Here is a 26,265-nt window from a genome sequence, read left to right on the forward strand (position 1 = left end):
AAATAGCCATCACTAGCACATTAGAGGCTGCTGCCCTATATACATAGACTTGAAATCACTGGCCACTTTAATAATGGAACTCTAGTCACTTTAATAATGTTTTGCATTACTCATCTCAGATGTATATACTGTATTCTATGCTATTCTACTGTATCTTAGTCTATGGCACTCTGACATTGCTCGTCCAAATATTTATATATTCTTAATTCCTTTACTTTAGATTTGTGTGTATTGTGAATTGTTAGATATTACTTGTTAGATATTACTGCACTATTGGAGCTAGAAACACAAGCATTTCGCTACACCCACAGTAACATCCGCTAAACACGTGTATGTGACAAATAAAATGTGATTTGATTTATAATGTCATGCATTCCAATGCAAAATGCTAACGGTAGTGCTAACGCTAGCGGGAGCGCGAGCTAGCTCACAAGCTAACGCTAGCGGGAGCGCGAGCTAGCTCACAAGCTCAACACACAGTAAATTATAAACAAGGCCACAAAACGTCAAATCCTCCTACAGCTTCACATGCAGGTAAGAGCACATTTTGAGGTTTCCATTGCCAAATAACACTTAAAATTTAAGAGATGTGCTCTATTTCAAATTATAAACTGGGTGGTTTGAGCCCTGAATGCTGATTGTGTGACAGCCGTGGTATATCAGACCGTATACCACGGGTCTGACAAAACATGTATTTTTACTGTTCTAATTACATTGGTAACCAGTTTATAATAGCAATAAGGCACCTCGGTGGTTTGTGGTATATGTCCAATATAACACGGCTAAGGGCTGTGTCCAGGCCTTAAGAACAGCCCTTAGGCATGGTATATTGGCCATATACCACAACCACTCGGGCCTTATTGCTTAAATAACCACTGTTTCATGAGCTCCACACTTGAGCATGAGGCAACAGATAGCCTACAGTAACACAAACTAATTAAAATGCTATTTTGTTATTTTATATAATGACTTTTTCATATTCTAATGTTACCCAGGACCTTCATAAACACAACCAAAATATTATTTATTCTTCCGCTACCATAAATGAAATATATTTATTAGACAGTTAGAATGTTTACACACCTTGTAGAGAAGCATACTGCACCTTGATTCTAATCTCATTGCCCTTTCAGCTTAAAAAATGTCAATGTCATGGGCGTTCACTGACAATGGACAACAAACAGTGATCATGACATGTTGACCCTTTTTGTGAGGTGGAGTGACTCTCACTGTCTTCACATTGTCAATGTCTTCACATTGTCATTGTCTTCACGTTGTTCACATTAGCAAGTAACGTAGCGAGTGTCGTAAGGATTGAGTGTCGTATCGGTGGTCAGATGTGAGTATCCCTGGCCCTGGTAGTTCAGATGACCAGAGCCAGGGCGGCTGCCTCTATGGAGAAGAGATGGTCGTCCTCTACCTCGGGACAGTACAGCCTCATGAACTCAGCCAGGCGGAGGAGGTACTCTATGTTGTGTCCCGTGTTGCCTCTGCAGATGGCAATCTGAGCAGCTATCTCTGTGGGAGTGGCAGGCCCGAGGTATATGGGGTTGTCAGAGGTGGCGATGTAGACCAGGGCGAGCAGAGACCCTTGGCACTTCTCTCTGGGAGTGAACTCCACCATCTTGGTGACATAGCCCCCCAGCACAGCCTCTCTCACATTCAGGTACTGCAGAGACTCCTCCATCTGGGAGTCAGTGACCTCGTAGGCTACCCCCCAAGTGCAAGCCTGCAGCGAGAAGAAGAGGTGGATATTAGACTGGGACAGGATTTCAACTTCAAGTTCTGTTTATCAACATGATGGACTATACCAGTGTCAATGTATTTTGCAACATACAGTACAGAACGTATTCGTGGTAGACAGAAATGTGAGCTGTAGGTGTGTTCTGGGTTGTTTTGAAATAAGGCCACTCACATCATGATCTTCCACCAAAGTTACCACTCTACCTGGCTGTGGACAGGATGAGGATAAATGCAGTCAGCATTTTTAACCATTTCATTTCCAGTTAGACTACACTGACATTTCCATATCCAAAAAGTTTGACTTAAAAAAGTTTGATTTGTATTTGACTTTTCATTGGACTTCCCACTTTCTGAAGCTCCACAGTTTGATCTGAGATAAGATAATATTTTGTCAATCTACAGCAACAGCAAATACATGAATTGCATTTCTGAAGGAAAAGACTTACCATGTCTTTGTCTCCTCGATGAAAATTGTCCCCATGCCAGAAGCGTCGACTATATCCTTCGATATAACCGACTTTGCTCCTCTTGTATTTGAAGTCTGGTTTCCAGACTAAGGAGCCATATCCGAATATCCACAGGCTGGATTTTTCTGATGTGGTAATAGCCAGAAGCTTCATTATGTTTAGTTAGGGTTGAGGTAAGAGTAGATGTAAAGTGTTGCCTATATTCTTCTGTCAATAAATAACTGTTCTAAGATGTTACCGATGCAGCTCACATTTTTTGTAGATGCATTCCGAAGCATGAGACTTTTCAAATCTATTCGCTATAAAAGCCTATCATCGCGTTTGACTTTTTTTCTTAGGAGTGTTGACTAGTCTTGCTGATGCATAATAAGCTATTATAGCCTACCCCTAGGTGTCGATAACATGTGAAAGAAGTGATGCATAGGCCTAGTATCTCTCACTGTGCAACTTCTATTAGTAGGCCTACAATACGTTTTGGTGTGTCAGACAATGTAACGTTAAAGTACTAGCCTACTGCTACATTATCTTGGTTTACTGACACGTGTATTTGTTGTGTCCGGACGTCAGACCAAGACGTTTCTGACCAATGATATCATATAATAGGTCGTACTATGAGTACAAGCCGACCAATCAGAATCCTTTTCGGGAGCAAAACATTTTCAGGAATCCAACTTTCGAATGAATGTTACAATGTTGCGACATTGTATCTCACGATTGAACAGACTCTGACAACTACAACCACCACTTGAAGTAATATACAATATGAGATATCTGTACTGTCTGGACATATGCCAACTTTGATTTTGAGCATCAACTGTTCAGATAAGAAAGGGGATGTATTAAGTGTGTAATTTAGTCTTCACTTGAGGTGCCACTTGAAGTAATGTACAATGTACTGTAAATGCAATCTTGAAGGTATTTGATTTACTGAAAATGGTGTCTAATAATCATGAGTCACATAAAAGAGACAGAAAAATAGATTAATTCATTCATTCCTTCATTCATTCCTTCTTCCATCCATTCATTGTATGTCAGAAGATATTGTATGTACCACATTATCAGAAACGACAAGTTATTTTTGCCCCATTCACAGGATGTTGAAACCTTATGTTTGAACATTATGCTCGCTGGTTTAGACGTAGATTGTCAGTTTCACTGGCTGTCCAATGTCCAAACTTGTGAGTTGAAATAAGTATATCCTTTAAAAATGCTTTGCTTGAGATCTTGCAATTCCTCCATGGACGTTGTTGGTGATAGTAGTGTGTGTGAAAAATCTGTGTTTACTCACTTTGAAGTACTGTTGGTATATCCTGTTTTGCCTTGTTGCTCTGCACGGTCAGGAAAGTAAGGAAAGCAGCAATCCTGTCTATTTTAATCCTGTGTGAAAATGGATCTCCCTTTATATAATTTAGAGTCATATAGTCTGATAATGCAGCAGCAGCAGCTAACGAAATTAGATATAAATAGAAGCATTAGTTTTCAGAATAAGATCCAAGCATTGTATTTTTTTAAGTAATATTTTTATTCATTTTTTTTCTTACTCCATATACAAACGTATACATACGAGCAACAATTTACAGACGCACACACAATGACTACATCTCATCTGCCCAGACCCGCATGCTCACACCCCCATCCTTAGTGCCTGCATTATTGTTTCCACTTGGCCTTAAATTGTATCAATTTGTTTCTCTCGGTCTTTATTTTTTTATGTAACCTTTATTACATTTGATTATTTAACCTTTATTTAACTAGGCCACCCATGCTATTTCAATATTTCAATAATAAATCATTAGATTTTTCCATTGTGTTAATGATTGATTTCCACGTTTTTAGTATACGTTTTTTCAAGATGAGAAGAGAATCGTCCAGCCCATCGGGTATCTCACTACACCACCATATGCCTTGAAATATGCCGACAGACGGATTAAAAGTAAATTTACATTGTTATACTTCTGACAGCCAATTGTATTGCTCCGCCCACAAATTACGGGCTTTATAGTGCCCCCAGGTGGACTTTATAGGGTTGCCATAAAGATCCAAGCTTCGCAAAGCCCACTAAATGTCTGTTCTCTTCGTAGGTGCCTCTAGCACCCTATACATTTGTATCATACATGGTCAATGAATGACTCTTAAGCAGGCGATTTACCTTCAGCCTCATTGGCCTCTGGCTAGGACAATTATGTTTTGGTCCAATGACAACACAGTCTGATAATGGTATTCCATGTACTATATTTGATATCATCACAAAATCATAAAATATAGAATACTCCCTTCCCATGCTTTGCAGATGCCATTATTATTTTACAAAATTGTTTGTTATGACATTGTGATTCTTAAAGTCTCTAGTATTCCAATTGTCATTGTAAGTATTTAAAGACATTTTGGAAGTAACTTTAAATGTTTTAAGTGTGTAAAAATGTCAATTTCAGTCTGTCTCATTTTGAATTTCCTTCCATGTATGGTGTACTGCCCCCAGGTGTTAATTAAGAACATTACAAAAAGAAAGAAAACTGGCATGTATTTTTTTTTACACACTTCAAGGTTTAATTTAGATTTCATTCTCATTGTTTGAGCTTTGTAAAGCAGTCATTCACTATGTTTGTTCTTTATAGGCCTTCTAAGATTTTTTGATGAATAAATACATTTTATAGTCAAGCATTGGATACTTGTGAAATACATAGAGCAATTGATCATGATGTTTGTAACCGTGAAAACGTTTCATAACAGATGCGTGAGAAAAGTCGTTTGCCGTTGTCCTGTGCATTATAATCCGACGGGAAGCAGGAAATGATGTCACTTGGCCACGAACAGGATGCTTTTATTATAACACAATGAAAATGCATGACTATGTGGTAGATGTCTGAAAAGGTTGTAAACTGGGACAGAACGTGTGGAAAAGACAAACGTGTGGGTGTTAGTTGTTGTGACAAAATAATTCATCAAACTAATAAATATAATACTAGAGATGGATAATCAGGTGTTTTTCCAGTAGATATGTTATAGTCATTTAATGTGTGTGTGTGTGTGTGTGTGTGTGTGTGTGTGTGTGTGTGTGTGTGTGTGTGTGTGTGTGTGTGTGTGTGTGTGTGTGTGTGTGTGTGTGTGTGTGTGTGTGTGTGTGTGTGAAGGCAGGCATGTGATAGCCTACATGTCATTGTTGGGGAGATCAGGACTGGCCAAGGTGATGTGTTGGCTTTAACACCCCTTCAAGGCTGCTGGTAACTTGCCACTGGACTCTTGTGGTCTTATTTTCTGCATTCATGCTTACAGTAGTTAAAGAGGAGGCATATGCTGATTTTCCCAGTGGTGTAGGGTCACACCCTAAAGCATCTGCCTGGTTTGTTAAGTAGCCTCTTTTCTAGATTGTGCCTCCTCCTTGTCTCAGTATTTTAGCTTATGGGGCAGACATCCAAGGAAACAGTTTGAAATTTGAAGCCAGTTGAAAGCGATATGGATGCTCAACGACAAGCAGCATAGCGAGATTGGTGTTCTTTTTGAAAAAAAAAAAAACTATTGCATACAAATACTGACCAATCTGTGTACCGTACTTTAACATGACATGTTTTAATATATAACTTTGTCCATATTTCTCACATTGCTGTCACATACAAAACTGTCCACTGAATGGTTGCGAGCACATTGATTTAACATCACATTGACACACATGCCTCTCACCACTGTGATTATTATAACTGCTACAAGGTCATACATCATCTAGATAATGAAGCCATTTCCACAACAGGTGGTGGATTTCAACGGAAGGTTCTTGATCATTCCAATATCTAGGCAAATTTATAGCTTTATAGTTGACCAATTATACTCAACATGAAACCAACAAACAACAATGTACCAGATATTTTTTCATTGTTTTAAAAAACAACAATCACAACAACATTCAAAAATAAATTCTACTTTTTGGGCATCAAATAAAAAAACAGTTGTACAGAGACTTCTACATTTATAAATATACATTATATACAAAATAATCTTATAAAACATAGAAAGACCAGTGCTTCGAAATATTTAAATAACTAGTGAAATACTAATCTTAAAAATAACATTATTGGTTCAGTGAAGTCAATTCTAATCAAAGGCGTCCTTGGTATGATAGTTTTGTTTTTCTTTGTCTTCATTTCTGGGCAATGTTGCATAATAACAAGTAAATATTGCTTCTTCTTGAATACCCCTGGCACTGCATCGTGTATTGCATCAGTTGTTTTCTATTAAGTATTTTCCCTTCAATTTTTGTTGTGCACTGGATCCATGAAGAAGCTGAGCACCAATTTAGCTCATTAACCCATACTTAAGGCTCTATGATTCGGGATGCATACATTATTTATCAAAGTTTAATAAAAAAATAAAAAAATAATTTACAAAATTGACATAGGCCTTGGGTCTCAAATATTCTCATAAAATGAACCGTTTCCAGATGTTTTTATTCTCTCCTTGAAAGTTTATTAAACAAAGTCTGCCTTATTATATAGCACTTCACCAGGGTATAGAAATGGAAGTAGCTGGCTCCTTCCATAGGCTTGTTGGCAGTAAGTTGATTGGTTGGTTGCTGATTATCACAATAAGGTGGAGTATCTCCAGACAGAGCCCTCTCATCCTGCTGATGGGCATGCTGGCATTAACACAGGCCTGTTTCCCATGGATATAGTGGGACGTTCTGTCAACGGGCTGAATCTGTCAGTACACACTGAGGGTGAAACGTCCAAAAGCCCACATTATTTCTCTATTACAGTGGGTTCAGTCCTTACATTTTATTGCATTCATAGAGCACACAGGATTGGTCCAGTTATCAAGTTTTCAAGAGCAGCAATTTGCAGTTAAATAAATCCCATCTATTTCTAAACCTGTAAACAGTCCAGAAGATATCCATTCTTCAGAATGTCTGATACCATTCATGTATTATACCTAGGAGAAGAAAAAAAGGAAACCAGTTTAATCATTGGAGCAATGTAATGGAAACCTTGATCAACTTTTGCATTGCTGATTGATAACTGTTAATGACATGGTGTCAAGAGTTGCAGGAACATGTTCAGAGGAAATGTGAAAATAAAAGCTTACCTCAGTTGCTATGACGCATTCATTCTTCTCCTCTGCTATCACAAACACAGACTGGTACATTGAATCTCTTGGAGAACATATCGTTGATATCCTACACTCCGGCCTTTCGCTGTCAATGAAAAGTAAAACATGTCAACACTCAAGCACAAATCCAAACCACTGTCATTTATCAAACACTGGAGAATAGGAAGTAGGTCCAAATCTATCCAGGTTGTCATCTGCAAGCAGCATTTCTCCCCACTGGGCACACACTGGTTTGAATCAACGTTGTTTCCATGTCATTTCAGTACCAACGTGGAATAGACGTTGAATTGTCGTCTGTCCCCAATGGGAACTTACCTGTACTTTCTAGTCAATGGCATTTTCTCCTCTATCATCTTTTTACAGTTCTCATCTTTATCCTCTTCTGATGGTTCATCCTTGTACTCCTTGAAGGTTTTGTAGTCCAAGTGGTAGTTGATGTGTTTATGGTTTTGGGACTTTTCCCTGAGACAATCCACCTCCACCTCCAGGTCCACCTTTTTGTTGGTGTTCTTCAGCTGCAGGTCAGATATGAGGTTCTCCTTCTGGACGTCTGATAGGTTGTTCATGGACTCTGAGTCCTTCTTCCTCTTCCTCTGCTGCTGGATGTGGCGCAGGACCATGGCCACCATGAAGATCAGCACCAGGAGCACCACCAGGCCCACACCCAGACAGATGGCTGCCCAGTGGAGCCTGTCCAGGGGCTCTCTAACGCGGCTGGGGCTGGGGCTGGGGGGGATGAGTAAAGGCACATCGTAGTACTGGCACTGGGGGCCGCTGATGTGGGCTGGGCAGGTGCAGGCAGCAGGCTGGCCTTTGGCCCCATTGGTGCAGGTCCCACCGTTCAGGCAGGGTTTGGAGGCACAGCTGTCAGTGGGCTTGTCACAGTTGCGGCCGTTGTAGCCCAGGGGGCAGATACAGGTGTAGTCGTTGATGCGGTCCATGCAGTTGGCTCCGTTGGCGCAGGGGTTCATGGAACACTCGTTGATGTTGATCTCACAGCGTGGGCCAGAGAAGCCTGAGCGGCAGCTGCACCAGCGTGTGGTGCCGTGGATAACACAACGTCCACCTGAATAGAGCAGACCAGTGTTATCAGCGCATATCACAATCACTTTAAGTTAGCTCTAATGCAGATGTCTCTAGAGAGAACATTCCAAATGGATCTGTTTGAGTAAGTGCTCTTAACTGACAGTGTACAAAATAAATCAAAGACAGTTCTTGTTATTGAGATGTAGAGAGAGTGGAAACTATCACATACCGTTTGTACAGGGCAGGGAGGTGCATTTGTCCACTTTCTTCTCACAATTGAGTCCAGTGAAGCCCCCTGGGCACTCGCACATGTAGCTCCGCCCGTTGTCCCTTTCTCTGCAATTCCCATGGAAGCAGGGTGAATCGGCACAAGTCAGCATTCTGTGCTCGCAGTGCGTCCCCTCGTACCCCTGCGTGCATGCACACCTATAGCCGTTCTCAAGGTCCTGTGGGCCACAAAGAGTCAGAGGTTATCACAGCCCACTGTCATGGGAAACAATTCCAGCAAAGATCACTGTACTGTAGGTTTGTTGCTGTGCTTCTCATTTCGATGCATTTGCGACTCCACATTATTATCTCATCATGCCTCCTTTGCCCCAGTTTGAATGACATTCATTAACAGGAGAGAGAGTCTGAACTGGGTCAACGATCTGGCTATTGCTCTGTCTGTTGCATTTTTCTATACTGGCCCAGAGACATGGATAGAGGAAAAACAAAAACAGGAAAGCCTGCGTGTGCTGTGTGTTGTGGGAAACGGATAGGCTTTCCGGGCTTACCAAGCACAGGCCTCCATTCCGACAGGGCTGGCTGTCGCACTCCCTGACCTCGCTGTCACACGTGTCCCCTGTGAAGCCCGGCTGGCAGGTACAGGTGTAGCTCCCCTGGCCCGTGTTCATACAGGTGGCCCCGTTACGACACGGCTTGTGATGGGTACAATAGTTCAGATCTGTGGACAAATGCAGTGATGGAAAAAGTACCCAATTGTCCTACTTGAGTAAAAGTAAAGATCCCTTAATAAAAAATGACTGAAGTAAAAGTGAAAGTCACCCAGCAAAATACTACTTGGTTTTAAATATACTTAAGTATCACAAGTAAATGGAATTGCTAAAATGTGCTTACGTATCAAAAGTAAACGTAAATGTATAAACCATTTCAAATTCCTTATATTAAGCAAACCAGACAGCACATAAAAAAAAAAAAATTGTCGGATAGCCAGGGGTACACTCCAACACTCAGACATAATTTACAAACGATGCATTTGTGTTTAGTAAGTCCGTCAGATCAGGGGCAGTAGGGATGACCAGGGATGTTCTCTTGATAAGTGTATGAAATTGACAACTTTCCTGTCAAAATGTAACATGTACTTTTGAGTGTCAGGAAAAATGTATGGAGTAAAAAGTACATTATTTTCTTTAGGAATGTAGTGAAGTAAAAGTAAAAGTTGTCAAAAATATAAAAAGTAAAGTAAAGTACAGATACCCCAAAGAACTACTTAAGTAGTATTTTAAAGTATTTTTACTTAAGTACTTTACACCACTGGACAAATGTTTATATCAAAAACAGTTACTCCCCGCCACTTGTCTCCTTTCATAATCAGAACGCCTGATGACTCTTGTTCTTGCAATATCATAGGAACATGTCATATTTCTACTGTCATATAGGATGTCCTGTGTTTTCTGCTGTACTTCTGTATTGTTTCACAGCAGGACCCAGAGGAGCCTGAGACACTGACCTTGGTCACAGAGGAGGCCTCCCCAGCCCTCTTTGCAGGTGCACTGCCAGGGCTGCTGACAGGTGCCATGTTTACAGGATGGATGTCTCTTACACTCATCACAGAAGGTTCCCTGCCAGCCCTCTCTGCATCTGTCACAGAAAAAACACAACACTTTTAGCACTGTGTGCATACACACATGCAGGCATATTCACATGCAGGCAAGCATGCATGTAAACACACACACACACACGCACACACACTAAAATGACTATTGTATACTTACACACAGTCTCCTGGCCTTGAGCAATTTCCATTATTTTTGCTGCACCCTTTGAGGCAAATTGCTGCATATAAAATTGAGACAAAACATGAACTTCATTTTTTGTCAACTCATTCCATTCAACATTACATCATAAACTTCTGGTTTGGATTAGGAATTACATTTAAACTGTTGTAGCATCAAACCTGTTACCTGTCTATTTATAAAGAAACCTTCATTTGCTGCTTCTGTGTTGTGTTGTATGTGACATTGATTTTGCATGGTTACAAGACTAGTGTTTAACGGCTGGTTAAGCCTGAGCAGATGCTTGCTCTCAAAAGAGGACATCTGCCCCATTGTTGTCCGTAGGCTGTTAGAAACCTGTTTGCAGCTGCTGCCCTCCCGCTCAACGAAATAGACCTCAATTTAGTGGCACGTGGCAGATAATAATGCTGCGATTAACTCGGCGCGTGCTGCTTTTCCAGAACGCTACCCAGGATTATTCTACCCACGTGGCCAAAATGGTAAGATATCTAGGGATGAAGGGGTTGGGTTGGGAGGGAGCTACAGTTTTTATTCGCTCATCCTTGTCACTCCAAAATACAATTATGATCCAAGCCTTTCTACAGCAGCAGCATCTTGACACGATAGAACCCATTTTGCAAATAGGCCTAATTTGAGAAATATAATTTTACTACATAATGTGAAAAATCTTCAGAAACCCAGAACATTTCACTCTTGATTGCTTACGTTCTTCGCAGTATTCTCCCTTCCAGCCCGGTAGACATGATATTTGCCCTTCAGGGTTGCAGGTGTAGTGGCCAAAACGGTCGTCTCTTGGAGCACATATTTTGGAACAACTGTCCCCGTAGTAATTTTCAATGCAGATGAACCGGTATGAGTACCTTAACTCTGTCTGCCCCCCACTCTGCACATCCTGGGACCACTCATCCCCTACTTCCAACTTTCTTTGGATGGAAAAATAACTAATCAATAAGGCAGGGTTGTTTGTATCTGCGGGGATAGAGAACAAAACAAATCCGTCAAGATAGTATGGCCTAACGTTCTTTTTTCATTGCCTTATCAAATAGGTATCATTGCATGCATACAGTCTATGCTTGTTAAAAAGGTCAAAACAAACAATGCACATTGTTGTCTTGAATTATTTATCTCTATAGGATATACAGAAAGTAAAGTTTTCAGTTTATGATATACACTACATGACCAAAAGTATGTGGACACCTGCTCCTCAAACATCTCATTCCAAAATCATGGGCCTTGATATGGAGTTGGTCCCCTCTTTGCTGCTATAACAACCTCCAGTCTTCTGGGAAGGCTTTCCACTAGATGTTGGAACATTGCTGTGGGGACTAGCTTCCATTAAGCCACGAGCATTACTGAGGTCGAGCACTGATGTCGGGCGATTAGGCCTGGCTCGCAGACAGCGTTCCAATTCATCCTAAAGGTGCTAGATGGGGTTGAGGTCAGGGCTCTGGGCAGGCCAGTCAAGTTCTTCCACACCGATCTCAACAAACCATTTCTGTATGGACCTCGCTTTGTGCACGGGGGCATTGTCATGCTGGAACAGGAAAGGGCCTTCCCCAAACTGTTGCCACAGAGCTGGAAGCACAGAATCGCCTAGAATGTCATTGTATGCTGTAGCGTTAAGATTTCCCTTCACTGGAACTAAGGGGCCTAGCCCGAACGATGAAAAACAGCCCCAGACCATTATTCCTCCTCCATCAAACTTTACAGTTGGCATTATGCATTGGTGCAGGTAGCGTTCTAATGGCATGCACCAAACCCAGATTCGTCCGTCGGACTGCCAGGTGGTGAAGCGTGATTCATCACTCCGGAGAACAGGTTTCCACTGCTCCAGAGTCCAATGGCGGCGAACTTTACACCACTACAGCCGACGCTTGGCATTGCGCATGGTGATCTTAGGCTTGTGTGCGGCTGCTCGGCCATGGAAACCCATTCCATGAAGCTCCTGACGAACAGTTCTTGTGCTGACATTCTTCCAGAGGCAGTTTGGGACTTGGTAGTGAGTGTTGCAACCGAGGACAGGCGGTCCCGTTCTGTGAGCTTGCGTAACCTACCATTTCGCAGCTGAGCCATTGTTGCTTCTCGATGTTACCACTTCACAATAACAGCACTTGCAGTTGACTGGGGAAACTCTAGCAGGGCAGAAATTTGACGAACTGACTTATTGGAAAGTTGGCATCCCATGACGGTGCCATGAAAGTCACTGAGCTCTTCAGTAAGGACATTCTTCTGCCAATGTTTGTCTATGGAGGCTGCATGGCTGTGTGCTTGATTGTATACACCTGTCAGCAACGGGTGTGGCTGAAATAGCCGAATCCACTAATTTGAAGGGGTGTCCACATACTTTTGTATATATGGTTCATCAAGCCCTGTGCGCTATTCTTTCAAATGGTTGTAGTGTACTGTGATTGAAATGTCCTATTCCTTTTTGTCAGCAAAATATTTTCAACCCATTATTCCCCTTCCAAAGGGAGCAAAAAGGTGTAAAATACAGGAAAGGCCGTCAGAGGCTTTTGGCAAGGTTTAGATATCCTCACTTAAGACTTGCACACTTTCCCACGCTTAAAATAAACCAAAGGAAGTGCGATTGTGTTGAAGACAGAGCATAAAAGAAGTGCTCTGTTGCACGTAACTCATCCTGACACATGGACATCAACACGTTCACATTTCCAAGTTTTATGTAACTGCAAAATGTCTGTATAAATTGCATGTATTTATACTACTTAATTATATAAGTATAGTGCGTAGGGCAGGGGTAGGCAACTAGATCCAGCCGTGGGGCGATTTTTGTCGGTCTCAGTCCAAAAAGAGATTGTATTTGAAAATAACAATAATTTTATACCTTGATAACATTGAGACACTATCACATATGTCTCTTTTTTTACTTTTTTTATTTGTGGGAATACTTGGGAACATATTTCCTAAATTAAACTAATTCTAGATGAATTCCTGGTGATTTTACATAATTTTTTGACCAAAAACTAAAATACTAGTCCTATTTAAAAAAAAAAAAAAATTGTTACAAAAAACTTTGGGGAGCAAAACAAATTGATTAGCGGGCTGGTTTTGGCACGTAGGTCGCCTGTTGTCGACCCATGGCACAGGGAGCATTTTTCAAACATCTGTAACAGTGCTACCTAGCGGTGGTCATGTATGGCGCGCACTACTCACCTTCAGGTAGATCCGCTGAAGGAGAATACCATGCTTCAATGATTAGAGAAAACGAACCCTAGAAGGACATGTGGAAAAAAATAAGGGTCTAACATTTAAACTATTTAATTTGTACAGATGCACATCTTTTTGTTACTTAAAATATATATATATAAATTGAACGATATGTGTAGACTAGGCTAATAACATGTTATGAAATCTAATATACTCTTGTTTCATATTATTTACATCCATATCGGATAGTGCAGTCCTTGGACTTATGCTTATGGACGCTCTTCACCACCTATCTCATTGCAAACACCGTTGTTCCATGCATCAATAGGCAGATACAGTATATTCTCAACCACTTCAATTATAGGCAGTGCATAACGTCTTACCGGCCATGCAAAGTGGGTGAGTGGCAGGCGAATAGGTTTAGTGAACGTGCCGTCCTCCATGACGCTGAACGAGTTGTTGCCTAGTACAGGTGTAACGACACTGCCGAAGTAGCAGTCACCTGGTGACACTATCGTCTGGTAGTTCTTCAAGCAAACTCGGAAAAAAGTTCTACAGGCTGGACTGCAAGCTATGCCGTTTGCCAGCAAACTTCTATTATTCTGAAACTGATGAAGATCAAGCTCGAATACACCAGATCCCAGAACCTAAAGGAGGATAATCAATTAATGAATATAAAACAATATTGCTTTGCAAACATTTACATTATGAATTATTCTAGGCATATTATATGATATTTTATTGTGCATTACAACAATATTGCTGTGTCAACATTCAGGCATGAACGATTCCAAAAATAGTTTAACTGTAAAATTACCTGCGTAAAAATCGTTATAACAATTGCGATGATAAAGGTAAACCAAGTTGCCATTCTTTTCCACAGATCGGTTCGTATCCTTTGCAAAATAACCTGTTCTCATCAGAGAGCTGCTATTCCAAGCAGTGATGGGATGATGATGAGGAAATATAAAATTAGGAAAAGGGAAATAAATCCTTCTTCAAAACCCTTTTGGACTAAACCCAGCTCCGCAATCCAATACGCGCAGATGTTGAGAAACCTTTTTATCCAGACAGTGAGATGCAGGTTAAACGCATAACAGTAACGTCAATATCCACAGTTTAGTCATCCTTCTGTCTTTACCATGACCTTCCATCATGATCCTGCTGAAAAAGTGCTTTCTCTTGGCGTGTTGATGCAACTCTTGCGCTTTGCTTATACAGAAACACGATTCTGGTGGCGCCAATATTGTTGTGAAAATGTGGCAGTACATCAGTCACAAAGCAGACTGTTTCTTAATGAAGGGTGTTTGATGTCTCGCTTACATTATATACTTGTGTACTTATTATGAATACTGTTAATCAATAAACGCCGCCCCTTTCCATCCGAGCCTATTGCAACCAAACCTCATGTCACATTTTGCAACATCATATCATAGGAAAACGTCATCATGACACGTTTTTCCAAAATATATTTCAATTGGTCATGCTCCCAGCAGGCTTTGCGGTGCCAATGGGAAAAGATGAGCATCTACCAATTGACACATATTTCAATACATGGCATTCAATTTGAAAAGCTGTGTCACATGGTTGATGCTTTTGTCAATACATTGCAGGCAATGGGAAAAGATGAGTGTCACAGAGTTGACTTATGTCAATGGTAAAATATGAGTGTCAACCAATGAACGTTTATGTCAATACATTTCAAGTCAATTGGAAAAGATGAGCATTAACAAATTGATGCTTATGTCAATACATTGCATTCAATGTGAAAATACAAGTGTCACATGGTTGATGCTTGTGTCAATACATTGTAGTCAATGGGAAAAGATGAGTGTCAACCGTTTTTACATTTATAAAGGTACAGACTCAGAGCTTCAAAATGGTATATCATACACTGCAGTTGGGGGAAACAAGGGGGAATTATGTTTCTTTGAAATTTGATAAACTTGTTATCCCACTTTGGAGAAAAGTAGGAGAATAATGCCCTTGAACGATTTTCACACTTTCTCGAGCACTCTTCTTTGTTTACACCCCTATTCATTATTGTTCACAACCTCTTATGCCTCAGCCACACCAATCTCTTTAAGAATTTACATGTGGACTACCGTTCAAAAGTTTTGGGTCACTTAGAAATGTACTTGTTTTTGAAAGAAAAGCACATTTTTTGTGCATTAAAATAACATCAAATTAGTCAGAAATATAATGATAATTTTTAATGGAATATCTACATAGGTGTACAGAGGCACATTATCAGCAACCATCACTCCTGTGTTCCAATGGCACATTGTGTTAGCTAATCCAAGTTTATCATTTTAAAAGGCTAATTGATCATTAGAAAACCCTTTTGCAATTATGTTAGCACAGCTGAAAACTGTTGTGCCGATTAAAGAAGCAATACAACTGGCCTTCTTTAGACTAGCTGAGTATCTGGAGTATCAGCATTTGTGGGTTCGATTACAGACTCAAAATGGCCAGAAACAAAGATCTTTCTTCTGAAACTCGTCAGTCTATTCTTGTTCTGAGAAATGAAGGCTATTCCATGTGAGACATATTTTAATGGACACAAAGTGTGCTTTTCTTTCAAAAACAAGGACATTTCTAAGTGACCCCAAACTTTTGAATGGTAGTGTATATATACTGTATATATATATATATATATATATATATATATATATATATATATATATATATATATATATATATATATATATACAGTATATATACACTACCATTCAAAAGTTTGGGGTCACTTAGAAATGTCCTTGTTTTTATATATATATATTATATATATATATATTGTTATTTTGTTGTGTAGAGGGAACAACAAAGTACTCTTGAAGTATGTGGTTGTTCATATTTGCTGAATTTGGAAGGAAAACGGTCTCTCTAACTTGTCTATCAATATGTGAATGTGGCTCAAGGTCTCAGTTTGTCAACCCTTTAAGCCCAATGTTAATTTGTCAACCCTTTAAGCCCAATGTTACACTTACAAAACTACCTCTAGCTCTGACACAGAATATTTGTTCCTTAATTTAATTTTTTCTACATTTTAAAGAAGACAGGAAAAAATATTTACTTGTATGGATGGCCTACAACAAATGCTTGTGTAGGTTACTATGGTCTCTGTGGACAAGTTTAGGTTTCAGAGGCTACTGATGCCACAATAATCATACCAATCATACCAACACACTACAAATACTACTGAGAGATACAGTGCATCTGGAGCTAAAGAGATGCATTATGTAGTGTTGGACATTACTTTTGAGTTTAGGACCTGTACAGGATGCAATTTAGGAAGTGTTGCATTTTTACAATGTTGGGTTAAAAATCTCCAGGAACATGGGGCTCCTTACGGGCCCCATAGGTGCTTGGGCCCTAGGGCAGTTGCACCTACAGCCTTCGTGCTACCTCTGCTTATCTCTATCGCTAACCCTAGCTTCATGTCCACTTCCGGCTCAACCCTAAAATGTGTCTAAACCTTGCTTCATTTGCACATCTTGGCTCAACTAGCCATAACCCTAGCCCTAACTTCTTGTCCACATCCCAGCTCAACCTTAACTCCAACCTCCACCCTAACCTTTAGGCTAGGGTTAGAGTTAGGGTTGAGCTGAGCCAAGATGTTGAAGGTTAGGGTTGAGCCAAGATGTGGAAACGAAGTTATGGTTATGGCTAGTGTTGAGGTTAGAGTAAAGTTTGAGCCAGGATGTGGCCATTAAGTTGGGTTAGGGTTAGGTTTGAGCCAGGAGTGGAAATAAAGCCAGGGTTAGGGTTAAAATTGGGGTTGAGTTAGGGTTGAGGCTAGGTTTGTAGTTGTGCTGGGATGTGGACATGAATCTATGGTTAGGGTTAGGGTTAGGGTTAGGGATGAGCCGGGAATGGATATGAAGCTAGGGTTAGAGTTACGGTTGGGGTCAGGGTTAGGGTTGGGCTCAGGGTTAGGGTGGAGGCTAGGTTTAGGGTTGAGCCGGGATGTGGAAGGGAATCCAGAGTTTGGTTAGGGCCAGGGTTAGGGTTGAGCTGGGAGTGGACATGAAGCTAGGGTCAGGGCCTCAACCCTAGGCAACAATTAATGATTTACTTGCATGGATCAAATAAAATAAAATAAATATCCTGCTTAAACAACAGGTGTAGACTAACAGTGAAATGCTTACTTACGGGTCCCTCCCAACAATGCAGAAAGAAAAATAGAAAGTAATAGAAAGATAACACAAGGAATAAATACACAATGGCTATATATATACACAATGCATTCGGGAAAGTATTCAGATCCCTTAATTTTTTACACATTTGGTTACGTTACAGCCTTATTCTAAAATGGATTATATAATTTTCCCCCTCATCAATCTACACACAATACCCTATAATGACAAAAGCCAAAATAAGTTTAGACATTTTTGCAAAGAAAACAAAAAACAAACAGAAATATCCTATTTACATAAGTATTCAGACCCTTTAATCAGTACTTTGTTGAAGCACCTTTGGCAGCGATTACAAGACTCGAGTCTTCTTGGGTATGACGCTACAAGCTTGGCACACATGTATTTGGGTAGTTGATCCTATTCTTCTCTGCAGATCCTCACAAGCGCTGTCAGGTTGGATGGGGAGCGTTGCTGCACAGCTAGTTTTAGGTCTCTCCAGAGATATTCGATTGGGTTCAAGTCCAAGCTCTGGCTGGGTCACGCAAGGACATTCAGAGACTTGTCCCGAAGCCACTCCTGTGTTTTCTTGGCTGTGTACTCAGGGTTGTTGTCCTGTAGGAAGGTGAACCTTCGCCCAAGTCTGAGGTCCTGAGTGCTCTGGAGCAGGTTTTTATCAAGGAACTCTCTTTACTTTGCGCCGTTCATCTTTCCCTCGATCCTGACTAGTCTCCAAGTCCCTGCCACAGCATTATGCTGCCACCACTATGCTTCACCATAGGGATGGTGCCAGGTTTCCTCCAGACATGACACTTGGCATTCATGTGCCTTTTACTGAGGAGTAGCTTCCATCTGGCCACTCTACCATGAAGGCCTGATTGGTGGCGTGCTGCAGAGATGGTTGTCCTTCTGGAAGGTTCTGCCATCTCAACAGAGGAACTCTGGAGCTCTGTCAGAGTGACCGTTGGGTTCTTGGTCACCTCCCCGACCAAGGCCCTTCTCCCCCAATTGCTCAGTTTGGCCAGGCGGCCATCTTTAGGAAGAGTCTTGGTGGTTCCAAACTTCTTCCATTTAAGAATGATGGAGGCCACTGTGTTCTTGGGGACCTTCAATGCTGCAGAAATGTTTTGGTACCCTTCTCCAGATCTGTGCTTCGACACAATCCTGTCTTGGAGCTCTACGGACAATTCCTTCGACCTCATGGCTTGGTTTTTGCTCTGACATGCACTTTCAACTGTGGGACCTTATATAGACAGGTGTGTGCCTTTCCAAATCATGTCCAATCAATTGAATTTACCACACATGGTAACCGCACAAGTTGTAGAAACATCTCAAGGATGATCAATTGGAACAGGATTTACCTGAGCTCAATTTCAAGTCTCATATCAAAGGGTCTGAATACTTATTTACATTAGTTATTTCTATTCTTTATTTTTAATAAATTAGCAAAAGAACACGAGCAATGGACATTAGACCGGTGGAAATTTGTCCTTTGGTCTGATGAGTCCAAATGTGAGATTTTTGGTTCCAACCGGCGTGTCTTTGTGAGACGCAGACAAGGTGAACGGATGATCTCCGCATATGTAGTTCCCACCGTGAAGCATGGAGGAGGAGGTGTGATGGTGTGGGGGTGCTTTGCTGGTGACACTGTCTGTGATTTATTTTAAATTTAAGGCACACTTAACCAGCATCGCTACCACAGCATTCTGCAGCGATACGCCATCCCATCTGGTTTACGCTTAGTGGGACTATCATTTGTTTTTCAACAGGACAATGACCCCACACACCTCCAGGCTGTGTATGGGCTATTTGACCAAGATGGAGTGTCACGCCCTGACCTGAGATATCTCTGTTTTATTTATATTTTGGTTAGGTCAGGGTGTGACTAGGGTTGGTACGTTAGTTTTTGTATTGTCTAGGTTTTTTTGTATGTCTAGGGTTTTTGTAGGTCTAGGTGATTTGTATGTCTATGGTGGCCTGATATGGTTCCCAATCAGAGGCAGCTGTTTATTGTTGTCTCTGATTGGGGATCATATTTAGGTAGCCATTTCCCTTTGGTGTTTGTGGGTTCTTGTTCTATGTTTAGTTGCCTGTCTGCACTACTCATATTAGCTTCACAGTTCGTTTTGTTACTTTGTTCGTTTTGTTCAGTGTTCGTTCTTATAATAAAGAAGAATGTACGCTTACCACGCTGCGTCTTGGTCTCCTCCTTACAACGGCCGTGACATGGAGAGTGATGGCGTGCTGCATCAGATGACCTGGCCTCCACAACCACCCAACCTCAAACCAATTGTAATGGTTTGGGATGAGTTGGACCGCAGAGTGAAGGAAAAGCATCCAACAAGTGCTCAGCATATGTGGGAACTCCTTCAAGACTGTTGGGAAAAGCATTCCAGGTGAAGCTGGTTGAGAGAATGCCAAGAGTGTGCAAAGCTGTCATCAAGGCAAAGTGTGGATACTTTGAAGAATCTCAAGTATAAAATATATATTGATTTGTTTAACACTTGGCTACTGCATGATTCCATATGTGTTATTTAATCGTTTTGATGTATTCACTATTATTCTACAATGTAGAATATAGCAAAAAGATCAAGAAAAACCCTAGAATGAGTAGGTGTGTCCAAACTTTTGACTGGTCCTGTATATATATTTTTTTACTTTACGCATATTTTTGTTTTTGCATTTGATTATGGTTGTGTGTTTCATGTAAACTAAGTGTTAATTACCCTGTTCATGTTTTGTTTATTTCTATGAAATAAATCCCCTGTAAAATACCACAGCCACCTGCTCAACCATCCAATAGCCCCATTACATGACCTTCACTGGAAGACAGCCAATTCTGGAAATTGAAGTGGAGGTTAACTGTAGCCCTACTCATTGTATATTAGTTTAACCTAAACAGCTATGTTTATTGATCTTATAGTATCCACACAAGCTATTAAATAACTTTCTCTCTTTCGTTTTTAAGATCAAATGATTGTTCAGAGACGGAAACTAAAATGAACCCAATGAAGTAAATGTAGGACTTAAACAAATAATTGAAACCCCTTATACAGTTTTATCACACATAGACTAATGCTGGGTAACAGCATTGTTGGCTTTATCACTTATTGAGCAGATTGCCTTGTCCAGCAGGATTTCCCTTACAAATAAGTCCTGCAGGTATCCTGCAGGAATTCAACTTTTTGTGTCCTGTAGTAATCCTGTAGCATTGACACAATCCTGCAGGAGAAGTCCCCGATGTTCCTGCAGGATTCCTGCAGGAGTCCTGCAGAAATGTTGAAAATCCTGCACAAACATGACAATTAAGGACCGAAGCCTGCAGGATTTTGACATTTCTGCAAGATAATGCAATTCCTGCAGGACCAAGTAAATTCCAGGTCGAATTCTGCAGGACCAAAACCTGCAGGAATTTGATATTCCTGCCAGATGGCGTCTTACGGCAGAACACTCCTGCAGAGATGACCTCATCTACACCCCCCACCTTTGACTTATTAATGGATGGCGTTTCTGTTGAGCATAGGGACAATGTACTATTGAGTCTGAAACGCCATGTGTATAATCCTGCACATCTCACATCTCCACGGCACTGGAGCCCTTTTCCCACCATTCACCGTGGCACACTGGACTGGTCCTGTGGAGAATCGCTGGAGTCCCTCAAACTGGTTGGTGTGGAGGACAGGTTAACTCAACACGTACTTACAGTAGTAGTGATGCTCAGAATGTAATGAGATCAGAGTCATAGTCCCTGAGCTCAGCCAGACTACTGTAGCCGTAATAGGGTGCATGCTGGTGGCAGGGAAGTCAGGCACAGGAGAACGAAATTGGTATAAACGGAGTTATTAAATAAATGCTTACAAACTCCGAAAACCAACATACAAAATAAAGAAAGTGGGTAAAAACCCGTCGCACACCATAACATACTTGGCACCAATACATACAACGAACAATTCCGGACAAGGACATGGGGGAAAACAGAGAGAAAATATACAACATGTAATTAGGGAATTGAAACCAGGTGAGTGTGAAAACAAGACAAAACAAATGGAATGTGAAAAATGGATTGGTGATGGCTAGAAGGCCGGTGACGTCGACCGCCGAACACTGCCCGAACAAGGAGAGGAACCGGCTTCGGTAGAAGTTGTGACAGCAGTGTTATGTTCCTGATTTCTAACTACAGTAATAGCATTTGGATGCAATCAGTAAAAAGCCTGTTGATTCTGACTGAATGAAGGAAACTGGTGAGCTTCAGTATTGTGCTAACAAGTCTTACCCAAGGCCCCATACACATTTCCAAACATCTATACACATGAATAATTGAGGAGGTGGTAAATGAATACCTCTGGATTTAGCTGCCATCCCTTTGCGATCCATTGTAAAGGCATAGCAGTACAAGTTAAGCTGCCTGGATTTGTAACCTACATCCTCCAAATATCACAAACAAAAACAGACAGCATCAGATATGGAGCTGAACCTCCAGTATTTACACTTTCTCAATATTTACCCATCACCTCCTACCCCAATCCCATTTTATCACTCTTTTTGTGCCCTTATTTATTTTTGCATTTTAAGATTCAAAACCTAGCCTGAAATAATATGACATTTCAGCCTCCACCCCTAGTTTTATTTACACTCGGCCAATGCAAACAATAACCTAACTGGCTCTATTCTCTTCCCTCATTGCAGGCCTTGTGTAAACACAGCTTTGGAAACGAGACATAGGCCGTCCATAATTCCATCTGCAGTAACCCTTTATTGCACGACATTTTTCTTTGTGGCAGTGTTTTGTATAGCTGCCCCCCTCTTGGATCTGAAACCCTTAGAAATAACATTTTCATTGGGAAACAGAAGGTATGAAAGTGCATTTGGATTTAGCTTTAAGCGCTGCTGCTACTAATAGCTTCTACTAATGATAAATTGCCTGATGTAATCTTTTCTTCGGCCAGACTATTTTATATAGCCTTTAGGTCAGAATGGGCAGTGTATCATGTCTATGTAACAGTATAGCTTCCATCCCTCTCCTCGCCCCAACCTGGGCTCGAACCAGGGACCCTCTGCACACATCAACCACAGTCACTCACGAAGCATCATTACCCATCGCGCCACAAAAGCCGTGGCCCTTGCAGAGCAAGGGGAACAACTACTTCTAGGTCTCAGAGCGAGTGACGTCACCGATTGAAACACTATTAGCGCGCACCACCGCTAACTAGCTAGCCATTTCACATCGGCCACATCTACATGAGCAGAATTCATCATTAATTAATATAACTCCCTTGACATCTCATTACAAATATCTAACCTAAATCATCATCTTCCCACTGGGCACAGACAACAGTTCAACGTCTATTCCACGTTGGTTCAACTTAATTTCACTGAGATAACGTGGAAACAATGTTGATTCAACCAGTCTGTGCCCAGTGGGTTATTGCATTGATGTTTGTTTTTTTTACATTGAAGTTTTATATGATTCTTAACTGTCATGTGTGAGTGTACCAGCACAACACTGACATTACATGTCTCTATAAGCCTCTATCAATGCTAATATATTTACAAAACATATTAGAAGATGAAGGTACCCTTCAACACCTGTCAAGTCAAGGGGGATCAACGTATTTTCATAACTGAATTTCTTTCATCTGTGTCCACTTTTTTTTTTTTACTGTAAATCTGTATTTGGCATCAGGTCAATGACAAATACAATGACATGGGACATGGCTCAAATGACTAGGCTACTCAAATTACTTTTTAAATGTCAGATTATGACAGGCAGCTGCTCAAAGCAAATAACGGCGGCCACAGGTAAAGGACAAATAACCAATATATCTTGCTACTCAATATTTCAGTGTTTTATGTAGGCTTGTAGTTTGAGGACATAGTTGGTTTACATAGACAATCCAATATAAATTAATTAATAAACAGGGCGTTTACATTATTGTGGTGTCTTTGAAATAGATTTTTGGAAATGATATAGCCCTTGATTGTATCTCCTTCTTCAATTGACTCATTGCCAGTGTCAGTACTGTGTCATGTCTGATGTGTGCCTATTAGGTTCACTGTTCCAACAGTATCCACACACTGGGCATGTGCAATGGGAAATTAGCTACTGTGTTAACAGGTGGCCCCTTTTGTCCAAAAACCTGCCCTTGTTTGAGTCACATCAGTTTAACACTTCTTAACAGCACATTTGATCTCTATGCTCCAATCCAACGAATCAATTGAGCTTTTGATGTGCTCTGCCAATGGTTCTGAGGTATCTAACCATTTCACCCTATACAAAGAGAAATCCCCTGCTGTCACGACTAGAGAACCCAGTGCTGTTTGTCCACTGCACTCTACTGCCTTGTTTCATCTGAAACGGGAGCTACACGTGTAGCTATTCAATGCTGCAAATGCAAATCCTCTGCAGAGTAAAGTTTTAATGTTGGTGTTGTTTGTATAAAATATTTAAATTCAGAAGTTAACCTCAACTAGTTGGAATTTTCAAAGTAGTACTGGCAGTATTTTTAAGAGCGTATTTGCCAGTGAATATGAATGCAGTGTAGACTCCATTGATTGACAGGTTTACAGCACCAAGCACAGTTTCCTGATAAACGTAGTCCCGTGTAGCTCAGTTGGTAGAGCATGGCGCTTGCAACGCCAGGGTTGTGGGTTTGTTTCCCACGGGGGGCCAGTACAAAAAAAGTATGAATGTATGTACTTGTAAGTCGCTCTGGATAAGAGCGTCTGCTAAATGACTTAAATGTAAATGTAAACCCTTAAACTGGAGCTGAACTACTGAGCTGAACTAACACATGGATGTGCTACAGCGTAATGGAATCAGATGATGGAATGTTCCCCACTTGGTTTCAAGGGAGCATGTGGAGATGCACTGAAGCTGCAGTTATAGAAATACACAAATGTACAGTTTCTATATTCAGTAATTACCATTTTCTTTGTCACTCTCCCGTCATGAGATTTGTAATCTTGATCTTTATCAACTTCATAGGAATCCATAAAATTAGACTATCCCGTAGGTGAGTTCAGAGCACCTTCAAATGGTTGCTGGCTCGGTCAGACATATTACAAATTAGAGCCCAAGGCTGTTTTGGAACTCTCCAACCACCCTCTTGGTGTAGTGTTGACTAAACAGTGTCCTGCCAGCACTCTGCTACCCCTACGACAGCACTGACAACACTCTTTAATCACTAGTGCTGTTTAGTTCTGCCTGGGCTGCCTGGGATTTAGATGACACTGGAACAAAGAGGATATGGCCTATTAAGTAACTAAATGTTGTCTGGACACACACTTTAAATGCCAGTTGGTTAGCATGTTGAGTCATGTTTACAATGTGATACATGAGGATTGAGCCACTCGGAGCTGTTAGAAAAAACAATAACACAAAATGTGTACAGTGACGTATGAAAGGTTGATGCATAAACAGTAGTGTATGTACTGTAAAGCAATGTTTGTAAGGTTTAGTAGGGCCGCCCCTAGCGTTTTGGGGGCCTTAAGCAAGATTAGACTAGGGGGCAACCCACCTTGTGAACAAAACATTTTAGTGGCCCCCTTCTTAATGGCAGAGAGAAAAACAATCAATTTTAAAGTAAATTTCCTGCAATTCTACACATTTTGCCATGGGCCGTAGAGAAAACGTTGCCGTTTTAAAGCAAGTTAGATAGCTGGTTAGACTAATTTACCAATCTAAAAAATGTTACCTTAAATGGCCCAATTGAACGACTGTCAGTGACTGACATAATAAGAGGAAAACTGCTGACGCACAACCAAATTTCGAAATTGCACTTTGTGTATTCTACTATTCTAACTCTCAACAGTAAGTTGAGACCCTGACTGGGCTGTTAGTAATAATAATAACTCAAAATGTGTACAGTGACGTATGAAAGGTTGATGCATAAACAGTACTGGGGTTAAAACTAGAAAGTGTCATTTTCTTAAAGCAATGTTTATAAGGTCGGAGCAGGGTCGGCCCTAGCCTTTTGGGGCCCTCAGCAAGATTTGGTTGGGGGGCACCCCACCTCGCGGGCAAAACATTGTAGTGGCTCCCTTGATGGCAGAGAGAGAAAAAAAGTACATTTTAAAGTTAATTTCCTGCATTTCTACACATTTTGCAATGGGGCGTAGAGAAAATGTTGCAGTTTTAAAACAAATGTCCTGCAATTCTACTAATTTTGCCATGGGGCAGAGAGAAAAATGTGGTGTTTTACAGTTAATTTCCTGAAATTCTACACGTCATAACTTATGGTGTGGTAATATGATATCTAAGTGAGAGTGACTAACAAAATCAATGGGGGCCCCTTGGAGGTCAGGGCCTCTGGGCACGTGCCCTTCGTGCCCGGTCGGTAATTCAGCCATGATTAAGTTTAGATAGCTGGTTAGACTAATTTACCAATCTAAATTTTTTTACCTTAAATGGCCTAATTGAATGACTGTCAGTGACTGACATAACAAGAGGAAAACTGCTGACGCACAACCAAATTTTGAAATTGTACTTTGTGTATTCTACTATTCTAACTCTCAACAGTAAGTTGAGAACCTGACTGAGCCCCCCCCCCCACCACCACCACCAAATAAGTGACCACTTATGCCCAGGGCTGGCCTAAGTGACCGGGTCTGGGA

General features: G+C 40.9%; 2 protein-coding genes across 2 annotated transcripts; both read right to left on the reverse strand.

The window, feature by feature from the left end:
- Positions 1–1,111: 1,111 nt before the first annotated feature.
- Positions 1,112–2,700, reverse strand: LOC120023828 (glutathione-specific gamma-glutamylcyclotransferase 1-like). Its single transcript, XM_038967946.1, has 3 exons — positions 2,190–2,700; positions 1,916–1,951; positions 1,112–1,729 (listed from the first exon to the last, which is right to left on the reverse strand). The coding sequence occupies exons 1-3, from the start codon at positions 2,361–2,363 to the stop codon at positions 1,364–1,366; spliced, it is 576 nt and encodes a 191-aa protein (XP_038823874.1). The 5' UTR covers positions 2,364–2,700; the 3' UTR covers positions 1,112–1,363.
- A 3,066-nt stretch (positions 2,701–5,766) lies between these two features.
- On the reverse strand, positions 5,767–14,797 carry LOC120023654 (delta-like protein 4). Its single transcript, XM_038967704.1, has 11 exons — positions 14,334–14,797; positions 13,900–14,163; positions 13,523–13,580; positions 11,057–11,320; positions 10,331–10,391; positions 10,066–10,196; positions 9,110–9,279; positions 8,563–8,779; positions 7,623–8,373; positions 7,284–7,392; positions 5,767–7,130 (listed from the first exon to the last, which is right to left on the reverse strand). The coding sequence occupies exons 1-11, from the start codon at positions 14,385–14,387 to the stop codon at positions 7,125–7,127; spliced, it is 2,085 nt and encodes a 694-aa protein (XP_038823632.1). The 5' UTR covers positions 14,388–14,797; the 3' UTR covers positions 5,767–7,124.
- Positions 14,798–26,265: the final 11,468 nt, after the last annotated feature.

Source organism: Salvelinus namaycush, chromosome 28 (assembly GCF_016432855.1).
Source record: "Salvelinus namaycush isolate Seneca chromosome 28, SaNama_1.0, whole genome shotgun sequence".
NCBI lineage: Eukaryota > Metazoa > Chordata > Actinopteri > Salmoniformes > Salmonidae > Salvelinus > Salvelinus namaycush.

What these genes read in the sequence shown, in the direction of transcription:
- LOC120023828 (XM_038967946.1), bottom strand. Translation starts at nt 2,363, where the DNA reads ATGAAGCTTCTGGCTATTACCACATCAGAAAAATCCAGCCTGTGGATA. An exon ending in ATCGAGGAGACAAAGACATG is followed by an intron (nt 1,952 to 2,189) that starts GTAAGTCTTTTC and finishes TCCTGTCCACAG; the next exon opens with CCAGGTAGAGTGGTAACTTT. An exon ending in CTTTGGTGGAAGATCATGAT is followed by an intron (nt 1,730 to 1,915) that starts GTGAGTGGCCTT and finishes TTCTCGCTGCAG; the next exon opens with GCTTGCACTTGGGGGGTAGC.
- LOC120023654 (XM_038967704.1), bottom strand. Translation starts at nt 14,387, where the DNA reads ATGGCAACTTGGTTTACCTTTATCATCGCAATTGTTATAACGATTTTT. An exon ending in TCACCCACTTTGCATGGCCG is followed by an intron (nt 13,581 to 13,899) that starts GTAAGACGTTAT and finishes ATGTCCTTCTAG; the next exon opens with GGTTCGTTTTCTCTAATCAT. An exon ending in GGGAGAATACTGCGAAGAAC is followed by an intron (nt 10,392 to 11,056) that starts GTAAGCAATCAA and finishes TTTTATATGCAG; the next exon opens with CAATTTGCCTCAAAGGGTGC.